At 38.0% G+C, this 21,298-nt stretch overlaps 1 protein-coding gene across 9 annotated transcripts in view; it reads left to right on the top strand.

Moving 5' to 3' along the window:
- SKIC3 (SKI3 subunit of superkiller complex) overlaps positions 1-21,298 on the top strand; it is a 47,950-nt gene that overhangs the window by 830 nt on the left and 25,822 nt on the right. For 3 of the 9 annotated variants that reach the window (XM_050986574.1, XM_050986575.1, XM_018920578.2), the window contains exons 2-19: positions 790-941; positions 1,330-1,427; positions 1,944-2,087; positions 3,164-3,255; positions 3,891-3,966; positions 5,622-5,762; positions 7,750-7,848; positions 7,947-8,055; positions 9,853-9,993; positions 11,399-11,500; positions 14,306-14,439; positions 15,076-15,162; positions 15,251-15,354; positions 15,467-15,593; positions 16,751-16,930; positions 17,349-17,473; positions 17,932-18,185; positions 21,167-21,269. In XM_050986574.1, the coding sequence (XP_050842531.1) occupies positions 1,338-1,427; positions 1,944-2,087; positions 3,164-3,255; positions 3,891-3,966; positions 5,622-5,762; positions 7,750-7,848; positions 7,947-8,055; positions 9,853-9,993; positions 11,399-11,500; positions 14,306-14,439; positions 15,076-15,162; positions 15,251-15,354; positions 15,467-15,593; positions 16,751-16,930; positions 17,349-17,473; positions 17,932-18,185; positions 21,167-21,269 (2,108 nt within the window). In that variant the 5' untranslated portion in view covers positions 790-941; positions 1,330-1,337. The other 6 variants (XM_030236750.2, XM_030236747.2, XM_030236749.2 and 3 more) reach the window with 6 other exon arrangements.

Below are 21,298 nucleotides of genomic sequence, written 5' to 3'. Positions count from 1 at the left end.
GGAAACGGGAATTACATCTCCCGCGGTGCCCCAAGAGAAAATGGCGGCTGCCCCGGCGCGTCACTAGTCCGCGTCGCAGTGCGCATGCGGCCCGGTGGCGGCTGAGGTGGCGGACGCGGCGGTGGCGGAAGGTGCGGCAGCGGCGGGTGGCGGTGGCAGTGGCGGCGGCGGCGCGCCCTGGTGGCCCGGCTCGGTCCGCGGCAGCTTTCCCTGGCAGGGCTGCGAGCGTAGATTGCCTCTCCAGGCGGTTCGCGGCCCCGGACCCCACCCGCAGGCCGGGCTGGATCGCCTCGCTCTGGGGGCCGGCTGCCTCCCCGGCGCCCAGGTTTGAGCCGAAGTGGTGACTGTAGGTGACTGTGCAGCTCCTGCTGGACAGTGCCCGCGGTGGGTTGCGTTTGTGGTGGCCAAAGCATCTGTTCCCATGTAGGAAGCAAATTTATCTCCAGGAGCTGCTGAGCAATGCAAATCCGACAGGTTTCTTTATAGGTTCTGAGGGAATCTTTGAAATTCGATCTCATCCTATGTCCAGCCATTCCTTTATTTTTGCTTTGCAGCTCCTAAAAAGTTTTTTTGTTCTTCAGCTGGCTGCTTTTTTCATCTTTTTGGGTGCTGGCAGCAGCAGTGTTGTTTCTCAGTCTCATCCTATCTCTGCAGCTTTGACTGTGGTGTTTCTAAAGTTCATCTTGATGTATACAACATACAGCAGAACATAGCAATATTGTGTTAAAATTAGCGCGAATGCCTTGCTGCTGTGTTCTTAAATGATTCTTCTTGTTTGATTCATGGCAGTAGTCGGAAGCGGAATCTGCTGTGAGCGTGCATGAAGGGAGGGGAGCACGGCGGGCCGCACCAGGGACTGACAAATGGCCATGGTGCTGCTGTAGAAAGCACACAAGGAAAACCCTGATTCTTAGCAGCCACTGGAACGCATTTCTCAGGCGGTAGGGTTCTTAAGCACAGTTCACTGCTTAGTTTCTTTTTAAAGAGGAGCTGCTATGTGTAGTGTGTTTTCTCCTAAGCCTAATTACAGGCTCTTAAAACACCTCCTCCTTAAATTTATCTTAAACCTGTAAAAAAAAAATTATTCTTGGATAGCTACCTTGTATCATCTAACTCTTTGGAATAATGACTGAATCCTGCATTAGAGCTAAATGTGACTAGTTTCGGCCATGGCATCTTTTTCATCAGTTTGTGGTGCTGTATGTATTTTGGCATACTGCACTATATTTCTCTGTTTAAAATAACCTCTGTGCAATAAAGGTATAAACATTTTGTATGTGTCAGAATATCTGTTTTTGCAAGAACTGATGATACGTCCTTTGTATTCAGCAGCCACAATGTCAAATAAGGAGGTGAAAGCAGCATTAAAGAGTGCTAGAGAGGCAATAAGAAATAAGCAGTACAAGGAGGCCTTAAAACATTGCAAGGTAATTAATTTTATACTTGGAAGGTAAGTTTGGGGCTTTTTGCACATTTTGGTTTTTTTCCCATACCTCTACAGCTGTATAATTAATAGTGCAGAGTGTAGAGTACAGTATTGTTGTGATAGTTGAGATGGATTTTCAGATTTAACTTAATTGATTATTTCTGTTAGTTTCCCACATGTAAACTTTTATTCCCTTTCCTTTGAATTTGCTTACATGTGGTGATAAGAGAATTAACTCTAGAATGATAGAGATAAAAAACCATTTCCAATCCAGACCTCCTAGGAGTGCTTTAATTGCTGAGCTGCAGATACAGGTTACTAGCTCAACACTTCAGGAATGAAGCATCCTCTGGTATAATAACTGAAATTACTGATCTCAGTATCTTCCTTAAAATTACTTAACTCATAATGTTGCCATATAAAATGATCCACCAAACTGTAGTGATAAAACTCAGTACATGGATCTATAAGTTACATTTCTTTAATCAATTTTTTACTTAAAATTGTGTGTTTTTAGGCAGTCTTGAAGCAAGAAAAAAATAACTACAATGCTTGGGTATTCATTGGCCTGGCAGCTGCTGAGTTAGAGCAGCCTGATCAGGCCAAAGGAGCATACAAGAAGGCTATTGAACTTGAACCAAACCAGTTACTGGCATGGCAGGTATGTGAATATCCACTCTTTGTTTCCCTCAAAAGTATCACCATGGAGTTAAATATAGGAATAAAGCAGAGTTAAGACTTGTGTCTTGTTTTCTTGAGGCCCTTCAGTTCCACAGAAGCTTTGGAGTAGATGGGGTTCCTATTAGTTGTGTGTCCAATGTAAAATCATGGTGAACTTTATTTTCAATATATTTGAGTTTGTATTTCTTGTGTAGACTACACAGCTGTGAGACATGCAAGGGAGAACATGAATTGAAACAAATGCAGTAAATTTGTCCACACGAAAATGTCTATGCTTGTAGCTCAAGAAACACCTGACAGTTCTTCTCTTTCAGAGAGAAAATGTTTTATCTAGTAATGTATTTTTCCAGCTTTCAGCATCAAGTGCATTGTTAATGAATGTTGTTGTTACTTGAAATCAAAAGTGTACATTTAAAATAGCTCTGTGGTGTGTGCATTAGAGCCTATTGCAGTATAGATTTACAACCTACAATTTTGTTATGTATTGATTCATGAAACATGAGCTTTCATATTAAGTGTGAAACATAAGGTTTCATATTAAGTCTGTTGCTGATATCAAGAATCAATGTTTTTACAGGATAATAAGGTTCTTAGTATTTTCAGTATAAATATTATTTTAAAGTATAAGTGTTGGGGCCCGAATTCATTGTATGTTGAAATTTCCTCACTTTTGCGATTAGGTTCTGGCTTTCTTGATACAATACTTGGGTATATATATATATTATTATATATTTTGCATATTACATATACGTCTATATGTGGGCATAAGGCCTAGTGAAGTTTTATATTGTCTTTTGTGCAGATTGGATCAAGTTATAGATACAAGTTCAAAAAATTGTTATTAGTAAATAAAGTGAAGAAAGCTTTTCACTTAATATAAGTAGATTGAGTAGGCTGTGCAGAATTCTGCACCGTGATTACTGCCTTAACACTTGACCCCATTGAAGGCAATGGAATATTTTTTGTATACAGAACAGGTAGCATTCTCATAAAACTTAAGCATTGTCCTCAAATCTTGCTTCCTTTACTTTTTTTTGTTCGTTGTTTTTCCTTAAGGGATTAGCAAATTTGTATGAGAAACCCAACCAAACAGATGTCAAAGGAGACTTAGCAGATGTTTACCAAAAACTCTTGGAACTTTATGAAAGGTAAAGCATATTGAATGCCATAAGTTCAGTCTTAAGATCTCTAATTCAGTGAATGCCACTGGTGGTATTCTGTATAGACTTTGGGTTTTTAAAGCCTTCTCAAATCAGTAGTTCAGCCCTTTTGCTAAGGTTTTCTCTGTTTAGGTAACTTTTCTTTTTCCTGTTCCTTTTGGTAGAGCAAAACTCTCTTAGCTTACTTGTACTTGAGGCTAGTAGTTTAGGGAATTCTTTGTTATCCTATTCCTGTCTAAACTTGAAGCATTCATCTCTGATAGGTAATTGCCTGCATTAATAAGAAGGCTTATTTTTCACCGCTTCAAGATCACAGAATATGTGTCATGCAATTTGTAGAGGCACAGTTCTAAACAAATCTAGCTCAGCTGTCACTGTAGCTGACTGGAGTGTTTGGTTGTTCCCTTATTTTCAAAACTGATCAAAAAGTCCCTAAAAATAATTCTTTTTTTTCTTTTGTTCAGAGCAGCAATGAGTAAAACTTACAGGGAATTTTTTAGTATATAGTCTAAATATTAGTTTGAGAACTGAATTTACTGAAAATTATTTGTCAGAATTTGAAATGCATTACACTGTTACATGAAAAACGTAGCTTGTTTCAGGGGGATTTTCTTCCTTTGTAGTGGTGACAAGCAGAAGTGGTGTGATGTATGTAACAAGCTTGTGGAACTATACCATCAAGAAAAGAAATATTTAGAGGTAGGCCATGCATTTTCTTGCTTCTAACAATTACTTTCCATTTGATCTAACTACTTTTCATCAAGGAATCCCTATTCTTATGGGCCACAGACCAGTGAAGATCTCCTTGTGGACCACAACCAGGAGGAACTGATTTTAACTGTATATTGTCTTTTCCACTAGGTGAGACTTAGAAGTCTATTAAACTGACAGAACAGGCAAAGGCTATTAGTATTGAGACTGAAAGAGCAGAATGTCATCCTTCTGTTGTATTTCTAAAAGTCAAAAGTGGTATCAAATGCAGTTATGTGTGAGTCAGGTATCCTTTGTCTGGCTTGGCCAGTGCTGTGTGTCCGATGAGCCTTTCACTGGTGGGATAATCCCTTCCTAGGCTGTTACTGAAGCTTCATTCTGGAGGGTAAAGTGGGATATGTACACAACCTGAACCTGATTGCATATGTCTTCTGTACTGCATTCCCAACACAATGATAAGGACACGAAAAACCTCTTCAGGGCAGCACAAGCTTTGTGGGAATCATTGTGACTCTAGTCAGTACCGTGAGGTGGAGTTGTTAAATGCCTGCGTGGTTCAGCAGTAATGTTTTCTGCAATCTCTATAATATTGTTACAGAATGTATATTTTGGAGGTATGCTGTTCACTTTGCTCTTTTAAAAGACTGTTTTCTTACATGGTGGTGCATGATTGTATTCCATGTCATCTTCCTATCTCTCCTCCAGCAATGGAACATGAAAAATTTTACAGAGCAGAGTGGGGGGCTGAAGGCTGTCAATTAGCTCCAAAGCCTCATTGTATGCCAGCTTCTTAAACTCAATTTAATGCTGGTAGTTTAGCATATGAAGGCATACTTACTCTGTATGGAACAGGAGCCTGAAGTTAGCCTTCAGGGTCCTATTTTTTCTTTCCATTTCTGTTGACTTTTCCATACTGGAATTCCAGTGTGGACTGCAGCTTTTGTTGTCTTTCTGTTTGTAGTGCCCTACATATTTAGGTCTACTGTTACTCTTGGTTTCCTCCAGGAACCAGAGTCAGAATTCATATATGCTTGATGATCTCTAGCTTACTTACTGGACCTTGGAAGGTAGAGAGGTTCCACACAATGCTTTGGGACTTGCTGTTTATTTTATCAGAAAGCAGGTAAATCTGGGTTACTGTAAATGCTACTGTGTTGTCTACCCTAGAGTGATAGAGTTTGATACCAAAAGGGTAACCCAAGAATGAGGAGTTCTGGTGTGTCTGTGCAGTTTTGGCAAAGAAACAGGATGTGCAGGATCTACTTTCTGAGCAAGGACAAAAGGAATATAACGGGAGGTCATCTGGCTTAGGAATGCAGCCATGTGGCTTAGGAATGCAGCCGCTGTCTAAAGAAAAGACTGAACCCGGGGAGGGGTTTATGGTAATAAGCTATTATAATATGTATGTAGTGTCTGTGTATAAGCAACACACTTGCAGAGGATCGGAATGCACACCAGATGGAGCAGTCCCCCGTGCACCCCTACCCAGTAAATTAAATAATGCCGATTTCTTAAAGCTACATTCGTATTAAAGAGTTTATTTACCCAGTTTTCAGTGAATTTTGGTGACAAGTTTACTACTTATATCGGACTTTCAGCTCTTTAAAGAGTAATCAGCATGGGTCATTTGTTCCTGTTGACAGGTGGCTGAAACTTGGCAGAAACTAATAAGGATGAAACAGGAGGAAGGTGCAGAAAAGGCAGAGCTTCATCAGCTTTGGAAGAAGATGATCCAGTTACTGAAAGACAGTACAAGGAACCAGGATAATAAAACTGGGCAGTTGGTAATGTTTCTCACTCCTTGTTCAGCTAGGTACATATATATGTCCAGCACAACTAGTAATTGCAGCCTGTTTGTCTGAGTTGACTGTCTCAATGTTCAGAGGTACTAAACTTCTGAGGAAAAGTTGGGCAGTATTACGTCCTGACAGAAACAGCTACTGTGCAGCAGCCTGAGATGAGCCTTAGGTGTAATGAGTTGCCCAAGTTCTTCACAAATTGTTCTAGCACAGCTTGTTCTACAGGGTGTAGTCCTTCACTAGCAGACTGCTCCAGCACGGGTCCTTTTCTTACTCTCACGTATTCTCACTCCTCTCTCTGCCTGTAATTGCTGTTGCACTGGTTTCGTCCCCTTCTTGAATCTGTTATCCCAGAAGCACTCCCAGCATTGCTGATGCTCTTAACCTCTATCTTGAAGCCGGCTGCATCAGCTCTGGTGGGCTTGGGAAGGTTTCTAGCAGCTTCTCATAGAACCCACCCCACTTAGCGTCCCACTAGCAAAGCTTTGCCACACAAAACCAATACAGATGTTCTTCAAAACAACAAGCCTCCCCCTGCTTTCATCCAAGTAGGAAGAGATGGATTTGTGAGGTTTTTCCATTTCTTCGTACTTATTCTTTTTCCTAGATAGAAATGTTTTGGTTCAAAATTTCTTTTCTCCTCTAGATATTAAGCTTTAACTTCTTAGGAAAGTGTCAAAGCTGAAACAGAATGATCATGAGTTATACTCATCCTGTGTTCTCTGTGGACAAAGTTAATTTTGTTTTGTCTGATTTATCTGTTCTTGGAAGATGAACCTCCTTCAACATGAAAGGTGGAAATTTATCATCTCCAGACCACTTGATAGCAGTGTTTCAGAAAGAAGAAAATACAAATATGAAGTCATTTCAGATGGCAGAAAATTGAATCTGGATCTCTATTTTGAGAAGACAAAGGCTTTGACTTCAAGCTAGTGTAGAAAAGAGGAGTGCTGCAAGGCAGCACTGCTTTCTTTTTTGGAAAGAAAAAATTACTTCAAAATATTTTTAAAATAGCATAAATCTCAGGAATAGTTTTCACATGCAAATGTACAGCTTACTGCAGTTTTGAGCAAAGCACCTGAATCTGGATGGCTGTGGACCTGAAGGCAACACACTTTAGTATTTCCCTAGTGACAAGCTGTGTACAACTTTATGTTTAGCATGCTTGTTTGTAAGCCTTAACTCTGGTGCCTGTGTTCCCCAAAGAAAAAAAGACTAGACTAGACTTCTAGATTTCTAGACCAGAGTGAAGAGAGAGGCTGACAGCTAACCTTACAGGTTAGTAACCTAATTTCCTTCTTTGAATTAGGATTAGGTTTGAAGAACAATCTGTGTTCTTAAAAATTTTACCTTCTTTGTACCGCCTTATGTTTTGTGCCATCATATTATTGCTTCATCTTGTACTAGACAATTTAGATGCTGGGTGCTGCTTCATGATAAGAAAATTGCTTCATGTCTTTCTCTCTTCATAGCACTTTATAAGTAGGATCTAGGTAACAACGTGTAACTGTCCACTTTAATATGGAAGGGCTGGAAAGCATGTCCTCTAAGGAGCAGATAACTTCGGGTTTTGCTCGTTTGGCGGAGACTGAGGGGTACCCTCTGCTGTCTGCAGCTTCCTACGCAGAGGAAGTGGAGAGGGAGGTGCTGAGCTATTCTTTCTGGCATCTAGTGATGGAATGTGTGGGATAGGTTCACAGCACTTGACATGTGGCATAATTTCTTTACCAAAAGGGTGGTCAAACATTGAAGCAGCCTTCCTAGAAAGTCAGTTGATGTCCCTGTCAGCATTCAAGAGGCATTTGGTCAATGCCCTTAATAACGTGTTTTAGCTTTTGGTCAGATCTGAAGTGCTGAGGCATGTGGACTAGATGATTGGTGTATGTTCCTTCCAACTGAAATATTCTATTCTGTGAAGATAACATTTCCCTAGAATCATTTTTTTTCCACTCCGGATTTTTTGTTTTTTCAGCTTTTGACTGCATTTGAACATGCCCTGCACTCTGCTGACACTGTTCCTGGTGAAGACCACCAAAATCTTTACAAAGACTTCATACAGGGCTTGTCAAAAGTAAGGTTATGTTAAAGCATCTTTCTAGTAAGAAAATAGATGTGTTATTTCACATCTGTAACTCACATAAATAACTGTTCACTCTTTTTCCTTTCAAGTTTCCTCATGAAGTCGCTAGGTTGGAAAAGGCCTGTGATGATATGATGGCTTTGTACCCTACTATGACTTACCCTTTGGAAGTACTTTGCTTGCACTTTGTTCAGTCAGGTGAGTAGGATGGATTTAGGCATTTCTGGGGCTTTCATTTTTTAAATAGTTGATTTTGTGACTATCTGTTTACAAGTTTTTACCTTTCACAAAGAGTGTACAAGTACATTCTTTACTTCTCTGTTGTTTCTGGGAATAAAGTGTTTGGTCCTATGACTTGTCATTTCCTTGCCCTGTAACTGAGTAGTGACTGTAAATGACAAAAGCCTGCTGTAAGTCCGACTCTTTGAAGTCTCTAAGAAAAATGCCTTACTTGAAAGCAGCCTCTCTGGATAAATGTAGATTAGCTTCTTGACCTTTTAAGAAAAAGTGAAAGGGTGTTAGCCAGTGCTCTGAGGTTCACGATGAACTACGCTGAGGTTATTCTTGACACAGATTCTATCTTCCCTCACCAAAAAAAACACAAAAAAAACAAAAAAAACAAAAAAAAACCAAAAAAAAAGAAAAGAAAAAAAAAACAACAGATAAACATTTATGAAACTCTGTTAGAAAGTGTGCCTTATGAATAGGGAATAACATCTGTTTAGATATGTATTCTGAGTAGAGAAGGAGACTCTTTGAGGGGAAAAAGACAAAACCTGGTGTGTTCAGAAGTGCAGGGATCTGAAACTATGCATTAATATTTTGAGTCATTTACTGAACAACATTGCAATACTGTTGGACACCTTCTCATAATTTTTTAAGGTAATTATAAGATTTTTAGCTTTTCATTTTGCTATTTAAGCCATCAGAAGTTGATTTTGTTTCTTTTTAAAGCAAGGAGACCAAGTCAGAAAAAAAAAACCCCTCTAGAAATTACTTTCAGCTTAGGTAGAAAAAGGACTTTTCTGTTTTGAAGAAATGGAATATGATAGCAAAATACAGCAAAGGAAAATTTTTCACTGTGTTTTGGAAGTATGAAGACAAATGATGCCCAGACTCTTAATTTGTAAAGTGTTTTAAAATGCTTTACATTTTGGAGAAACGGGCAGAAACTAATTTTAAAAGGAAAAGTGCTGTTCTTGTATACTAACATTCTGGCAACATCTCACGGTCCTACTAGTTTCTTGGAGGGGGAAGGATGCTGCTTATGTTTTAGAAAGGCTGTTTAAGTCTGAGTCATGTGTTTAATCCTTCATGTCCTAAACTTCTCATAGGCTTGTTAATTTAGATGCATTGTAAAGTCACCTTTAGCAATTGCAGATGAAAGCAACTGCTATGCCTCACAAATCAATAATTTCGTAAGGAAAATAATCTTTTGAAGGTTGTTGCAAGAAGTCACAAGTTCCTGTAAATATTGACAAGTCTACAATCACAGCTAAACGCAAGCATCAAAAGTTAGTGGCATCACTTAAAATTAAGCTAAAACATTAAATTATATGGTTTCACAGTAAGGTAGTTTCAACAAGCTTATCACAGCAAAATGGTAGGTACACAATGTCTCTCCTAGAAGGAAATTATTTTGACTTATTTGTGACAGATTTTGGCATGTGGGCTTTCAGATGAACTTATGTGAAAAGCCTATTATTATTTAACAATATTTAATATTATTATATTAATTAATATTTATTAATAAAGGAACTATACTTGGAGTAATTTAGAAAAGTGTTTATTCAGGTTTCAGACTGTCAGTTTGTTTTGTATGTTGAGTTTTTAGATTACTTCTTGGGTTTTGGTTTTTTTATGGGATAGAGGATGGTGAGTCTGGAAAATCACTTTGAACTCAAAAGGATAATGATCATTTGCATAGATAAGGTAAGCTGTTGCAGTTACTTTTTAATTTAAAACCCTACAAAGCATGTCTTTTTCTGAAACCAGGTACTCTGTCGGAAAAGGCCCTGCACTGTTTCTCTAGACTTTTGGAGATGGATGCAAGCAGTGGTACAAGCATCATTGGTTTTGGTATAAAATGCCTCAAAGAAAATAAATACAGGGAGGCTGTTAAGAGTCTTACTGAAGGTAAATGTGTAATATGAAATGTGAGTAGACTGTAACTTATGTTGAAAATTTTGGGAATCTTATACTTGCATAGTAGTTTGCAAATTCTAAGACCAACTAGATTTTAAAAGAATGCTGAATGCTTCGTGTGATTGTGTCGAAATGTTTTAAATATGGCTTTAAGTCTAACATCTCTGAAACCTTCATTTGTGTTATAGTAAGCTCTGTAGTGTTTTAATGTAAACTATTTTTAATCTTGCTATTATTGGGGAAATAACTATGTGAAACACTAAGTGGAGCAATAGTAAATGGAGGAATGTGAAGTTTGTGAAGTAAAATGTAATGCAACCTCTCTAGTATAGAGTCACTGCATTTCTCTGCCCGAACAAAGATGACTTTTCTCTGAAGTTACTTCATTTAGGGTAGATAAAGATTCACACACTATTTAGAGAGAAATATTGTAAGAGCTTTTTTCTTTTTTGTTGTTGTTCTACAGTAACCATTTTTACTGAAGACTTGGCTTACTCATCTGTAAAATAACTCAACTTGTATTGAAATGGAAAAGCTCTTTACAAAATACTCATAAGTATACCAGTGGGAAAATGAGACTGCCCACCCTCACTTTGCTGCTGTGGCAGCTAACAGTGGAAGCTGTTAGCTGCCACATCCCAAATAATTGGGATGTAAGCATTCATGAGTCAGTCAGACTGTGCTGTGGTATCCTGCATCCATTCTTCTAGATTTAGAGTAAGATTGTTTCTGAAATGGAATTTTGGAATATTCTACAGCGAAACAACATCCTGCCTAAAATATGAAATAAAAATTTAATGTGCCTAAGAGTGCATGAAGAGGAAAGGATATTCCTTGGCAAACAAATTCTTCTAGCTTAAATGGCCATTGTATGTTTTGACAAAAGATAGTATTTTATTTTAATTAATATTAAATTGTTTTTCTGTTTTTACTTTTACACATAGACTTTGCTTACACCAGAGAGAATGCAAAGAGAAGGCTCTTGGTGTAATGCGTAAATGTAGAGAGTTTGAAAATAATCTCTTCCAACAAGCCATGTCTTTGCATCTTAGGCATTGAGGCCTCCAGGCATGACTTAGTAGTTATACATCAGAAGGCAGAAATACAGTTTCATTTGTGAGTCTTTAATTAAGGCAGATTCATCAGAAAGTTTCAGTATATGTAATGTGTTGTGCAAAATTAAGCCTTACATGCTTTCTGATTTTTGCCTTGTTGTATGGAGGCTTCTGTGTCCAAAACAGTCTAAAATAAGACTCAGAAAAAATTATGGCAAGTCTAACTATCCAACTGATAATATGTTTTTGATGGCATTATATTTAAATAATGTATCTACTAGCTACAGTGTATTTGTAACTCTAAGCAATTTTTTAAAGTGTCTTTTTTAAACTCTTACTAGGTTTGCAGAAGACTAACCAGTGTCCAGCAGCATGGTATTATCTAGCAGAGGCCCAGATGAAAATCCACGAACACAGGAACGCTGTCCTGTCCTGCAATCAAGGTAGCTGCTTCCTAGTTTAAAGAACAGTTGCAGTGTTGCACTGCTTTACGTAGTCAAGCCAATGTGGCCTTTGTATGGTAGGTCTGAGCAGTAGTCACAATCCCTTGCTTTTTGCAGAATCAAGCTTGTGCTACCTCTCTTTTATGGTTTATGAGAGCTGAAAAGGACCTTATGGTGCTTAGTCTCAGGAACAGAGAAAATACTTGGCTAAGTGGATCCAGAAAGCTATCTGATGGTTAATATTTAGAAGGTTAATGTGTCCTGCTGTGCTGCTTCTGCTGGTGGTTGACAGTGTTGGCAAGTGACATATTGCCTGAATCCACAGGGAAGGTGTCACAAATATTTAGCCTGGTAGATAATCACGTTTCAATGTGGATAACAAATTTTTAATCAAGTTACTGTAAAATGCAGAAAGGATGTTTAATACAGCTGCGTCTGAAGAAACTCACCAAGTGTAAAACTTCATCTGTGCTAGCTGGCAGTGAGGGCAATTATTGCTGTCTAGTGATGCATATTTCAACTGAACAGGGCCACTCTCTGGTGGTTAGAAATGAAGGGGCAGCTGAAGTGGACTTCTTTTGCGGCAGGGAGAAATGCAGTGAAAGAAAGACTGGAAAAAGCAAAAGTGGCCAAACAGACCTGGCCAAACAATCATGGGAAATAAAACAAAAGTTCTTGCTGGTGAGGTGAATTCAAAAGATCTATAAACTTGGGTGGAAGAAAAATGAAAACTGAACAAAATAGGTAAAAAAGAAATTTATTAGAAAAAGAATGAAAATGAGGAAATTTTTTTCCCATCTGTGTTTAGCATGGAAGATCTCAGGGTAACTTTATACTGTGACCCTTCTTTTCACCAGATTGATTTAACAACTTGTCCATGATTACAGTGTTAATAGCAGCATGTGTAAAACAAGAAAAGGAAACATGGCATTAAGGAACTATGAGATACCAGCTTAGGAATTGACTAAGATGAAAATGCTGAAGTTTTAAGGGGTTTCCATAATTGCTTGGTGAAACTGTCTTGGCACCCAAATACTTGGAAGTAGGTGGCATGGCTCTGAATTTTTAAAAGGAAAGTTCAGGGAAAACACTGACAGGTCTGGTATTTTTAGTGTTTGAAATAGTGTAAACTGAAATGTTCAAGCGTTAAAGAATTTATATAGAAAAATGTTTTGGGGTAGACAGCATGGCTTTTTAAAGCTGGCAATTTAGAATTCCTTCAAGGAGCTTATGAACTCATAAATAAAGGAGGTTTCCAGGTGGTAATTCATAAGATCCCTTATGTGACTGTTAAGGAAACTGAGTAGCCTTGGGTTAAGAAGTAAAGTTGTAATTTTGAGTGTTGGGGTTTTTTCTTTTAAGTTTAAAGGTAGGGCACAATGTAGTAATTATGTTTGTTTCCAGGCTGGAAGGCGGTGTCCCTGACATTTTCCCTGACATTTACCTGTGCTGTTTATGAATGCTGAGTAATAGAGTTGTAGCTTGCTGCTATGCTAAGTAGACTGCAAAATTTTGAAGTGATTACCAGAGCGCATAACTGAGTGTTAAGACTATAGAATTTTACTCATTATTTTAAATGCAGAATGATAGAATTGTGGGAAGAAGTGTTCTCACAAAGCTACCCTACACTCTAATTGAAGAAAAGTGCAGAAGGTCCTCATTAGTATGAAAAAATAGGACTGTTTCTTTCCCCTGCTAAGCTTTACAGGCAAGTCAAATATTAGCAATTTGGAAGGGAATGGTTAGTGAAACGTACCATTCCCTTCCAAACGTACCATCAACACACAGTGGCTTTAAGAACTTCAGCAGTATAATAAAATTTGTGTGTAGTTTTGGTAACCATATCAAAAAGAAAATAAGAGTAGAAGTTAATAGACTAGAGTGAGGTTGATCATATGGATTAAAAAATGCAGCATATGAGAACAAGTAAATAACCTCTCAGGCCCTTTTTCAGCCTGGAGAAGAGATAATTTTGAACTCTGGGGAGATATGAATGATATGGAATATAAATAAAGATTGAGTGTTTTGTTCTCATATATAAGTCTGGCTAGCGCCAAATGCAACTAAAATGTCAAGCTCAGAGCAAACAAAACAATTTTTGTTTTTTAATGCAAGAAGTTAATTTCCTTGCTAAAAGATGCTGTTGATACAGAAATGTCTTGAGTCCTAAACATGTAGTAAGTTGGAGACAGTTTTGGGGAAACACTGCTTTTTACTTGCCCTGTCTTAGTAGCTGTATCAAATGAGACAATAGCTCATCGTACATGAAAATAAATAAAGACAATTAATTGAGTTGTGCAGGAAGTTCTTGCCTTTGGAGAATGGTGATGTTCAACAGAGATGCCTTTCATCTCTGAGGTGACATGATATTATGTATTCAAAAAGTAATCAAAACTGCTTTAACGGGTACAAAGTAACTCTTGTACAGTCATCAAGGTAAAACCCTGTTTTCAGTAGTATTCTTTTGTTTGAACACTGAAATGCAGAACAACTTGTCTGTTGAAAGGTCATTTTTTCTTTAGAACACTAATGAGAAAAATTATAGCACTTAATTTTTAAGGCCAGCAGCTAGAAAGCAATCAGTATCCATGCATCTGAGATGACCTCCTAGAATTAATTGTTAAACTTGAATGAATAGAAATTTGATGGGACAATTTCTTATTTATGGGAGAGAACAGTCTAAATGGTGTTCTATTAGACAGAAAAAATGTAGTTAACAAGGTTTTAAAAATATTTGGAAGAATGCTGCTCTGTGTACTTTTTATTTTCTCATTTAACTTGATGAAATGTTCTTCTTGTCAACAGCTCTTGAGGCTCTTGGAACTCCTGAGGGTCCTAATCTTCGGTGGAAGAACCTTGCCTTTCAGTTGAAAGCAGAGACTTTGATTAAAGTAGCTGATGCTGATGCTGCAGAAGAAGCCATTAAAGCACTTGAGCAGGTATTTTTATTGACTAAAATGTTTTGGGGTTTTTTTAATATTAAAAAGTGCTCTTATCTTTCTGTACTTAAGCTAAGTATTTCTACCCTGGCCTCCTTTCAACTTTGTGGTTTAGACCATTCCTACCAGCTGTCGTGTAATTCAAACATGTCTTCTGTCCCTGCTTTTTCAGGCTTTGCTGCAGCTCTTTTTCATTTGCAATTCTTATTTTGGAAGCTGTCACTTATGACTTTGTCTGGTCTTGCTCACTGTTGCTGGTTTCCTGCTAGTTCTATGCTGTTACCCATCTTAATTTGAATTCATGTTATAATCTCCCATGTCCATCACTCACTTGTCATTAGTCATGAAGAAAAACATGTTACTTTAAGACTGAATGCTTAAGCTTTGGCAGAAGTTGCTTCCCCTTGTTTTTGTCACAGAGTTTCATTCTTTGTTGTTCTTCATATTTCTGCACCTTTGTCCTTACAGTCTTCTACTTGCTCTTCTTCAGAATTATTCTAAATCTTCTCAGGGGTAATAGCAAAAACCTCTAAATGCTTTCTTGTCTTTTTCTTCATGCAGTCTGTTCGCTTTTGACAACTTTGACTTAATGTGGGGAGATAATAAATTAATTGTGTTTATTACTTGGAGTTCTAGATTGTAGATGGAAGCAGTGATCCCATGATTTCAGCTCTCAGGGGTCAGGCTTATCTAAACAAAGGTTTAATGGATCAGGCTTCAAAGGTTGGTGCTTTTTGTCATTCTTCTGAGCTAAGTCCAATTCTTGGTTTCATAGAGGAAGTAACTAGGAAAAAATGACATCCTTTTGCAGGTTTCACAAGAGCTTCTCTTGTCCCACCCTGAACTGGCTGAGGCCCATGCTCTTCAGGGTTTCATCCATTATTCCCAAAAGAATTATGAGCAGGCAGAAAAAAGGTAGACTTTTGTTTTCTTTCCTCTAACAGGGAGGTGTTACTGTAGTAAAATAGAAAAATTTAGTGTTTTGCAGCTTTTGGGAATTTGTCTGACCTGTGTTCATTTTGTTTAGTTTTCTAAATGCTATTGAAAGAAAGGCTGGAATTGCAGAGTATCATCAGTACCTGGGGCTCACATACTGGTTCATGTGTGATGAAACAAAAAAAGACAAAGGAAAAGCACTCACTCAGTTCTTGAAGGTAAAGACTGCTTTAACTGTTGATGTAGAATTAGTGTTTTCCTGCATCAGAAACCAAATATGGAAAATACACTGACTGGAATGAGAGATTTAAATATTCTTCTTTGTACAATGTATGATCCTCCAGAGCCTGCAAACTAGGTTCAGCTGTGCAAAAAGGCATTGCAGGGAGCTGTGCAGTTACCATGAATCTCCCTGCTTTTGTTTTCCTCTTTTCAACTAATTCTTTAGGCTTTTGAATTGGCAAAACTTAGTGGTGATTCCCTCTACCTTCTCTCCTTGGGGGTTGGAGGCCTCTAGATATGCAGTATATGTCTTTGAAGACCTTTTGAAAGGGGGAGGGCAGAATTCAGATTGAAAAAACATGAAGGAAAAAAGTTGAGAATGGTGTTAGGGTTTCACTGTCTGCCAAGGATGTAAGTTGGTAAAGCCCCATAATTTATATGCTTTTCCTGATTTTTGGGGTTTTAGTAATTGTGGCTTTTTCTCTGAACACAGATAATAAATGAATCCAAAAGCTTTAGTTTGACATCTATATTAGTAACTTGGAAGTATACAAAATAAAACTCTAGGCACTGTGAACTCACCATGTAACTTCTTGATAAGTATCAAGAACTCAAATCATTACCTGCTTTTTCCACTTAATTAACAGCTGAGTATAGTGGCAAATTAGTTGAATAGTTGTTTTGGTTCTAAACCATTTTATTTCATCTTTATTATTATTGACAAAGCTGTTTCCTGCTGCTTGGAGGCTGTCGGTTTCTTAACTATAAGCAAATCTGCCAAATGCATCTAAGAAGGAACTGAAACTTTAGACATGGCTGGAGTTAATTCTGGTGTTAAATGACAATAGTATGAACGTAATGATTGAAACAGAGTAGAACATGAAATAAAGATTTACTTTCTCCTACCACAACTATTTTAGTACTTTGAGTACAAAATGTTTTGTGTCATGAGATTTGTAGCAGATTTTTCAGATATTTAATAAAGCTCAGGTAATCTGTGCAATTTTAAAATGAAGTTTGACAGCTCAAATATATCACAGAAGGGGCTTAAAAATATGATAAGCAGAGGCTGAACAAGTAGTTATCACTGAACCTGTCTATGAGTATAATCCTTTAGAATGCTGTCTGATGGTGTGTTGGTATTTCCTTATAGGCTGCAAAATTGGACAGCTACTTGGGAAGTGCCTTTTCTTATCTAGGTAACTACTACAGAGACATTGCTGGAGACAAAAGCAGAGCTCGTGGTTGCTATAAAAAGGCTTTTGAACTGGATGAGACAGATGAAGAATCTGGAACAGCGGCTGTCAATTTAAGTGTGGAACTTGGAGACATGGTATTGTACATTCAGAATGTCAGATTGCTGCTGATTTGTTGTTCTTCTATAATCCTCCTGTTTGAGAAATCACTTCAGGTTTCCTCTGTATTTAAGATCAGAAAACAAATGCTCTGTCATTGCTTACCAGCTTTTATAGTTGGGCTTGCTTCAATTTTATGTTCCAATTCCAAATTAAATTTATCTTGGGAGAAGGGTGGGAGAACCAAGCATTACATTAGAGTTATCATGTGTGATATAGATGAAGGATTTTTTTTCAGTAGGAGACATAAGGAGAAAGTTGGAGTTTTTCTTTATTTAGCTTGTGTAACTTCTTTTTTCCATCCTTCACCTTGCTACTTTGAGAAAAGCATAGAAAATTATAACAATATTTTTAAACGTTTTTTGTTTGCTAACTTGGCATTTATTGCTTTATTAGGACACTGCTCTGTCAATCCTGAATGAGGTAACTGAAAAAGCAAGACCTGGTACAGCAAAATGGGCCTGGCTTCATCGTGGTCTTTACTACTTGAGAACTGGTCAGCCATCACAAGCAGTGGTTGAGTAAGACAACTGGTTTAAATCCTTTTCTACAAATCCCAATAAAATAGTCTCTGCTCATAGCAAGTTTTCAAAATAAGGTAGGTGATTATAGCTTGTACTTAACAAAGGGAAGTGAGTCTGAGCAAGTCTCTCTTCAATTCTCTTCAGTTCTAGAATCCACCAAATGTAGTCATGTTAACAAATCAGTGTTTTGTACTAACAAGCCTGGTGACAGGCAAAGACAAGCTGCTATAGCAGTGAATAGCCAGGGTGAGATACAATTCATGAACTTCTGTAATGCCCTCTGAAGATGAACAACCTACTATGATTTGTCTAAAAGTTCTATGTAATTGTGAATTTGTGTCCTGAAGAGTATATAATGCAAAATTAGAGTCCTGAGCATATACAATGAAAGGAAATAATTTATGTTAAATTGTATCATATTTCATTTAAGTAAATGTATGTCTTAATATCTTCAGTTTGCAGGCAGCTCTCAGGGCTGATCCAAAGGATTCCAACTGCTGGGAGTCTCTAGGGGAGGCTTATTTCAACAGAGGTAGCTACTCAACAGCTCTGAAATCCTTCAGGAAAGCAAGTGAGCTGAACCCAGAGCTCGTGTACAGCGTTTACAGAGCTGCAGCACTTGAGCAGATTCTAGGCAAATATGAAAATGCTATAGCTACCTACCAACAAATCTTAAAGAAGACAGAAAACTATGTACCTGCACTGAAAGGTAATATGTCTGAATTTGAAAGTGTTCACTTCTCCTCCCTTTACACACTGTAGTGTTTCAGTCTTTTGGAGGAATTTTTGGTGTATTGAAGCTTTCTTGTATGGAAGGATAGAGTTGTATTTTGGGTATGTAGGGCCATGAGGTCCCTCGCAGGAAAGTTAATTTGTAGTATTACAAATACCTGAAAAGCTCTCAAATCATGATGAATGTGAGTGATTATTTCTCTTTCAAGTAAATATGAAAGGTGTTTAATCCTATGTGACTACCAGGCCAAAGGAGTAGGAGAATTGAAGATACATAGATGAAGCCAGCTAACAGAGCTGCAGTTTTACCTAAGCCGTAAAAGACTGGCTCAAAAAGCAGTGAAATCAGACAGCCATTTCAAAGAGGTGTGCTGATTTTCTTCTGCTCCTGACTATGCATCCCTCACTTCTTGTGTAAGTCTAGTGATTCAGACCCCTCTGAGCTTTTTCAAGTAGTCAGAAATAGCACTTAATCCCAAGAGATCTCACAAGCTTTATGGGTGATGGCGGTAGAGACCTTCAGGATATAGGTAGGAGTAGAGAGAAGTGGAGCAATTGGAACTTCCTCTTCATAATGGAACTGTGATTCTTAAGTTATATAATGCAGGGAGAGTGTAAAATTTTGATAAAAAAATGAATAATTGCTCTGTTTGCGTTGCCCCTGCCACTTTGTCTTCAATCATTCTCACCCTGTATACTGATCTGAAGCAGGTGCTGTTTGCTGCTTGATGCTAATTTGAATTTGTAATTATTTTTTCATTGTATGTAAGGCCTTCTGGTTTCTGGATGAATCTAAACTGATTCTTGGAAGAGTTAATTCAGAAATGTTGAATTATTATTGCAACAGTGGGTTTTTAATCTGAAAAAGTTACAGTGTGGTTGATTTATCTCCCTCCTCCTGCATAACTCCACTAATGTTTTACAAGACTAAAGTAACATGGCAAAAGCTCCATAATGGAGTTGGAGTGTATTGTATTTAGACAGTTTTACTAGTTAGGCCAGAAGGGAAGAGCTGACTGCAGCAGCAGTTTGCAAAGGTGCTGTACAGACCTGTGCACATACATACGGTTTTTTCGGTGTCTATAGGTAACAGTTGACCCTGTTACTAGTATTAGAACGCTTTGAGTACTTAAGTACACAGTATCAAGGTTCCTCCCCATAGTTGCCTTTATACTTACTGTTTTCTTACATCTCCCGAGTCTTCTTTCATAAAGGCTCAGGTTGTAATCTCTGGTTTGTTAGCTGTAAATCATTTTAAGTCTCCAAACAGCCTTCACTTTCTTAGAGACTTCTTCTGATGTTTGGTCCAATATTGTAAATTTTGTGGACCTTCTTAAAACTGTCTGAAGTTCTTTGACTGTCCCATCCTTGATCATTTTCAGCTGTTCTCATCCATTTGAACAGTTTCTGAGTTGAGCTGTTGGAAGCATGGTCTCTGGTAGTTCAGTGAATAACTGTACTGATGTTACTTCACTGCATCTTTTCAATGTGTTTTTATTTTGTGCTACTAAATACTTACTCTGCCTCTGTTCTAGCATATCTTTCATGCAATTTTGGGGAATAAAATCAGTTTTGTTTTTTGATTGCAGAGTATCTTGGCATCTGATAAGCTCATGATCTTCTGAGGGGGATAAGATAAAGACTTCTGCAAAACTCTATTTTGGTATGGGTGCAGGATTACAATAGAATGAGGGGAGCTTCAGAACTGTCAAAATAATCTGAGATACGAGTAGTACACTCGTATCCAGTGACTTACTGCCAGACAGAATCACTGCTAGTGCCAGCAAATGTGTAAACCAAGCAGTTTCTATTTCCAAAATGTTAGAAATTTTTACCTATGATGCAGTTCCTTTTTCATAGTGGGAATTATTTCCGGTTGTGGTGAATTGACCTTGTCTGGGCATCAGCTGCCCACCAAGCAGCTCAGTCACTTCCCTTCTCAGCAGGATGTGAACAGAAGACAAAATAAGATTTGAGAAACTCGTGGTTTGAGATAAATATGGTTTAATAAAGCAAATGCAAAGGCCACATGAAGAAGCAAATGAAAACAAAATTTATTTTCTACTTCCTATGAACAGGCGATGTCCAGCTGCTTCTCATGAAGTAGGACTTCAGTCTGCCTAGCCATTGCTTCAGAAAACAAATGTGATAACAATTGCAATCTTTTCCCCTTGCAATCTCTTCCATGTTTATCTCAACTTTTATGGCTGAACAGATGTGATGTGGTATGGAATATCCCTCTGGTCAGTTTAGGTCAGCTGTCCTGACTGTGTCTCCTCTCAGGCTAACTACCCCCAGCCTAATGCTGAAGGAGGGAATTTTGTAAAGACCGCCTTGATGCTGTTCCAAACACTGTTCATCAGCAGCCAAAACACTGGTGTCTTATCAGCACCTTTCCAGCTGCCAATACATAGCACAGCACTATGAGGGCACTAGAGGGCAAGTTAACTCCATCTCAGCCAGACTCAATACGTGAAGTAAATTCTTATATAAATAGGATTTGGGTTTTCTTCACTGAAGACTTTCCCTTTTGCCCACCCTGACATTCTTTATTCGTTTTGTTTCTCAGGATTTATTTTTCACACATGTAAACTGCAAATTGGTGTATTTGTCAAAGATGTAACAATGCAGATTTCTCAGATGGGAGAAATACTTTCTTAATATTTGAAGATAAACCCAAAGTTTTAATGCTATTTTTTAAATAATGAATTAGGTTAATTTTAATAGCCAAATGATAGCCAAATGATTCTACAGTTCACACTTCACAAGATAGATTAAAAGCAAAGTCTCCATTGGGAAGCATTGTGGGTATTTTGATTTCGTTACAGTGTATGCAGGGTATAGACTTTTGCACAAGGCAGAAATGTTGACCGGGCTTCCAGGCTTCTTCCCTGCTGTACTTTAAAGCATATCATAAAAGCAATTATTTTCACAGAGAATATTTTCTTATACTTTCAGGACTTGGTGAGTGTTATCTCATGCTGGCAAGATCAGCCCTTGATAACTATTTGGATAGGAAGGCTGTGGATTACATAGAGCAGGCACTTGAATATTTTACAAGGTTGGTACTAAATATTCACTTAATTTCTG

The sequence above is a fragment of the Serinus canaria genome, chromosome Z (genome assembly GCF_022539315.1).
Source record: "Serinus canaria isolate serCan28SL12 chromosome Z, serCan2020, whole genome shotgun sequence".
In the NCBI taxonomy this organism is placed as follows: Eukaryota; Metazoa; Chordata; class Aves; order Passeriformes; family Fringillidae; genus Serinus; species Serinus canaria.
This window is presented reverse-complemented; position numbering and strand designations above follow the sequence as displayed.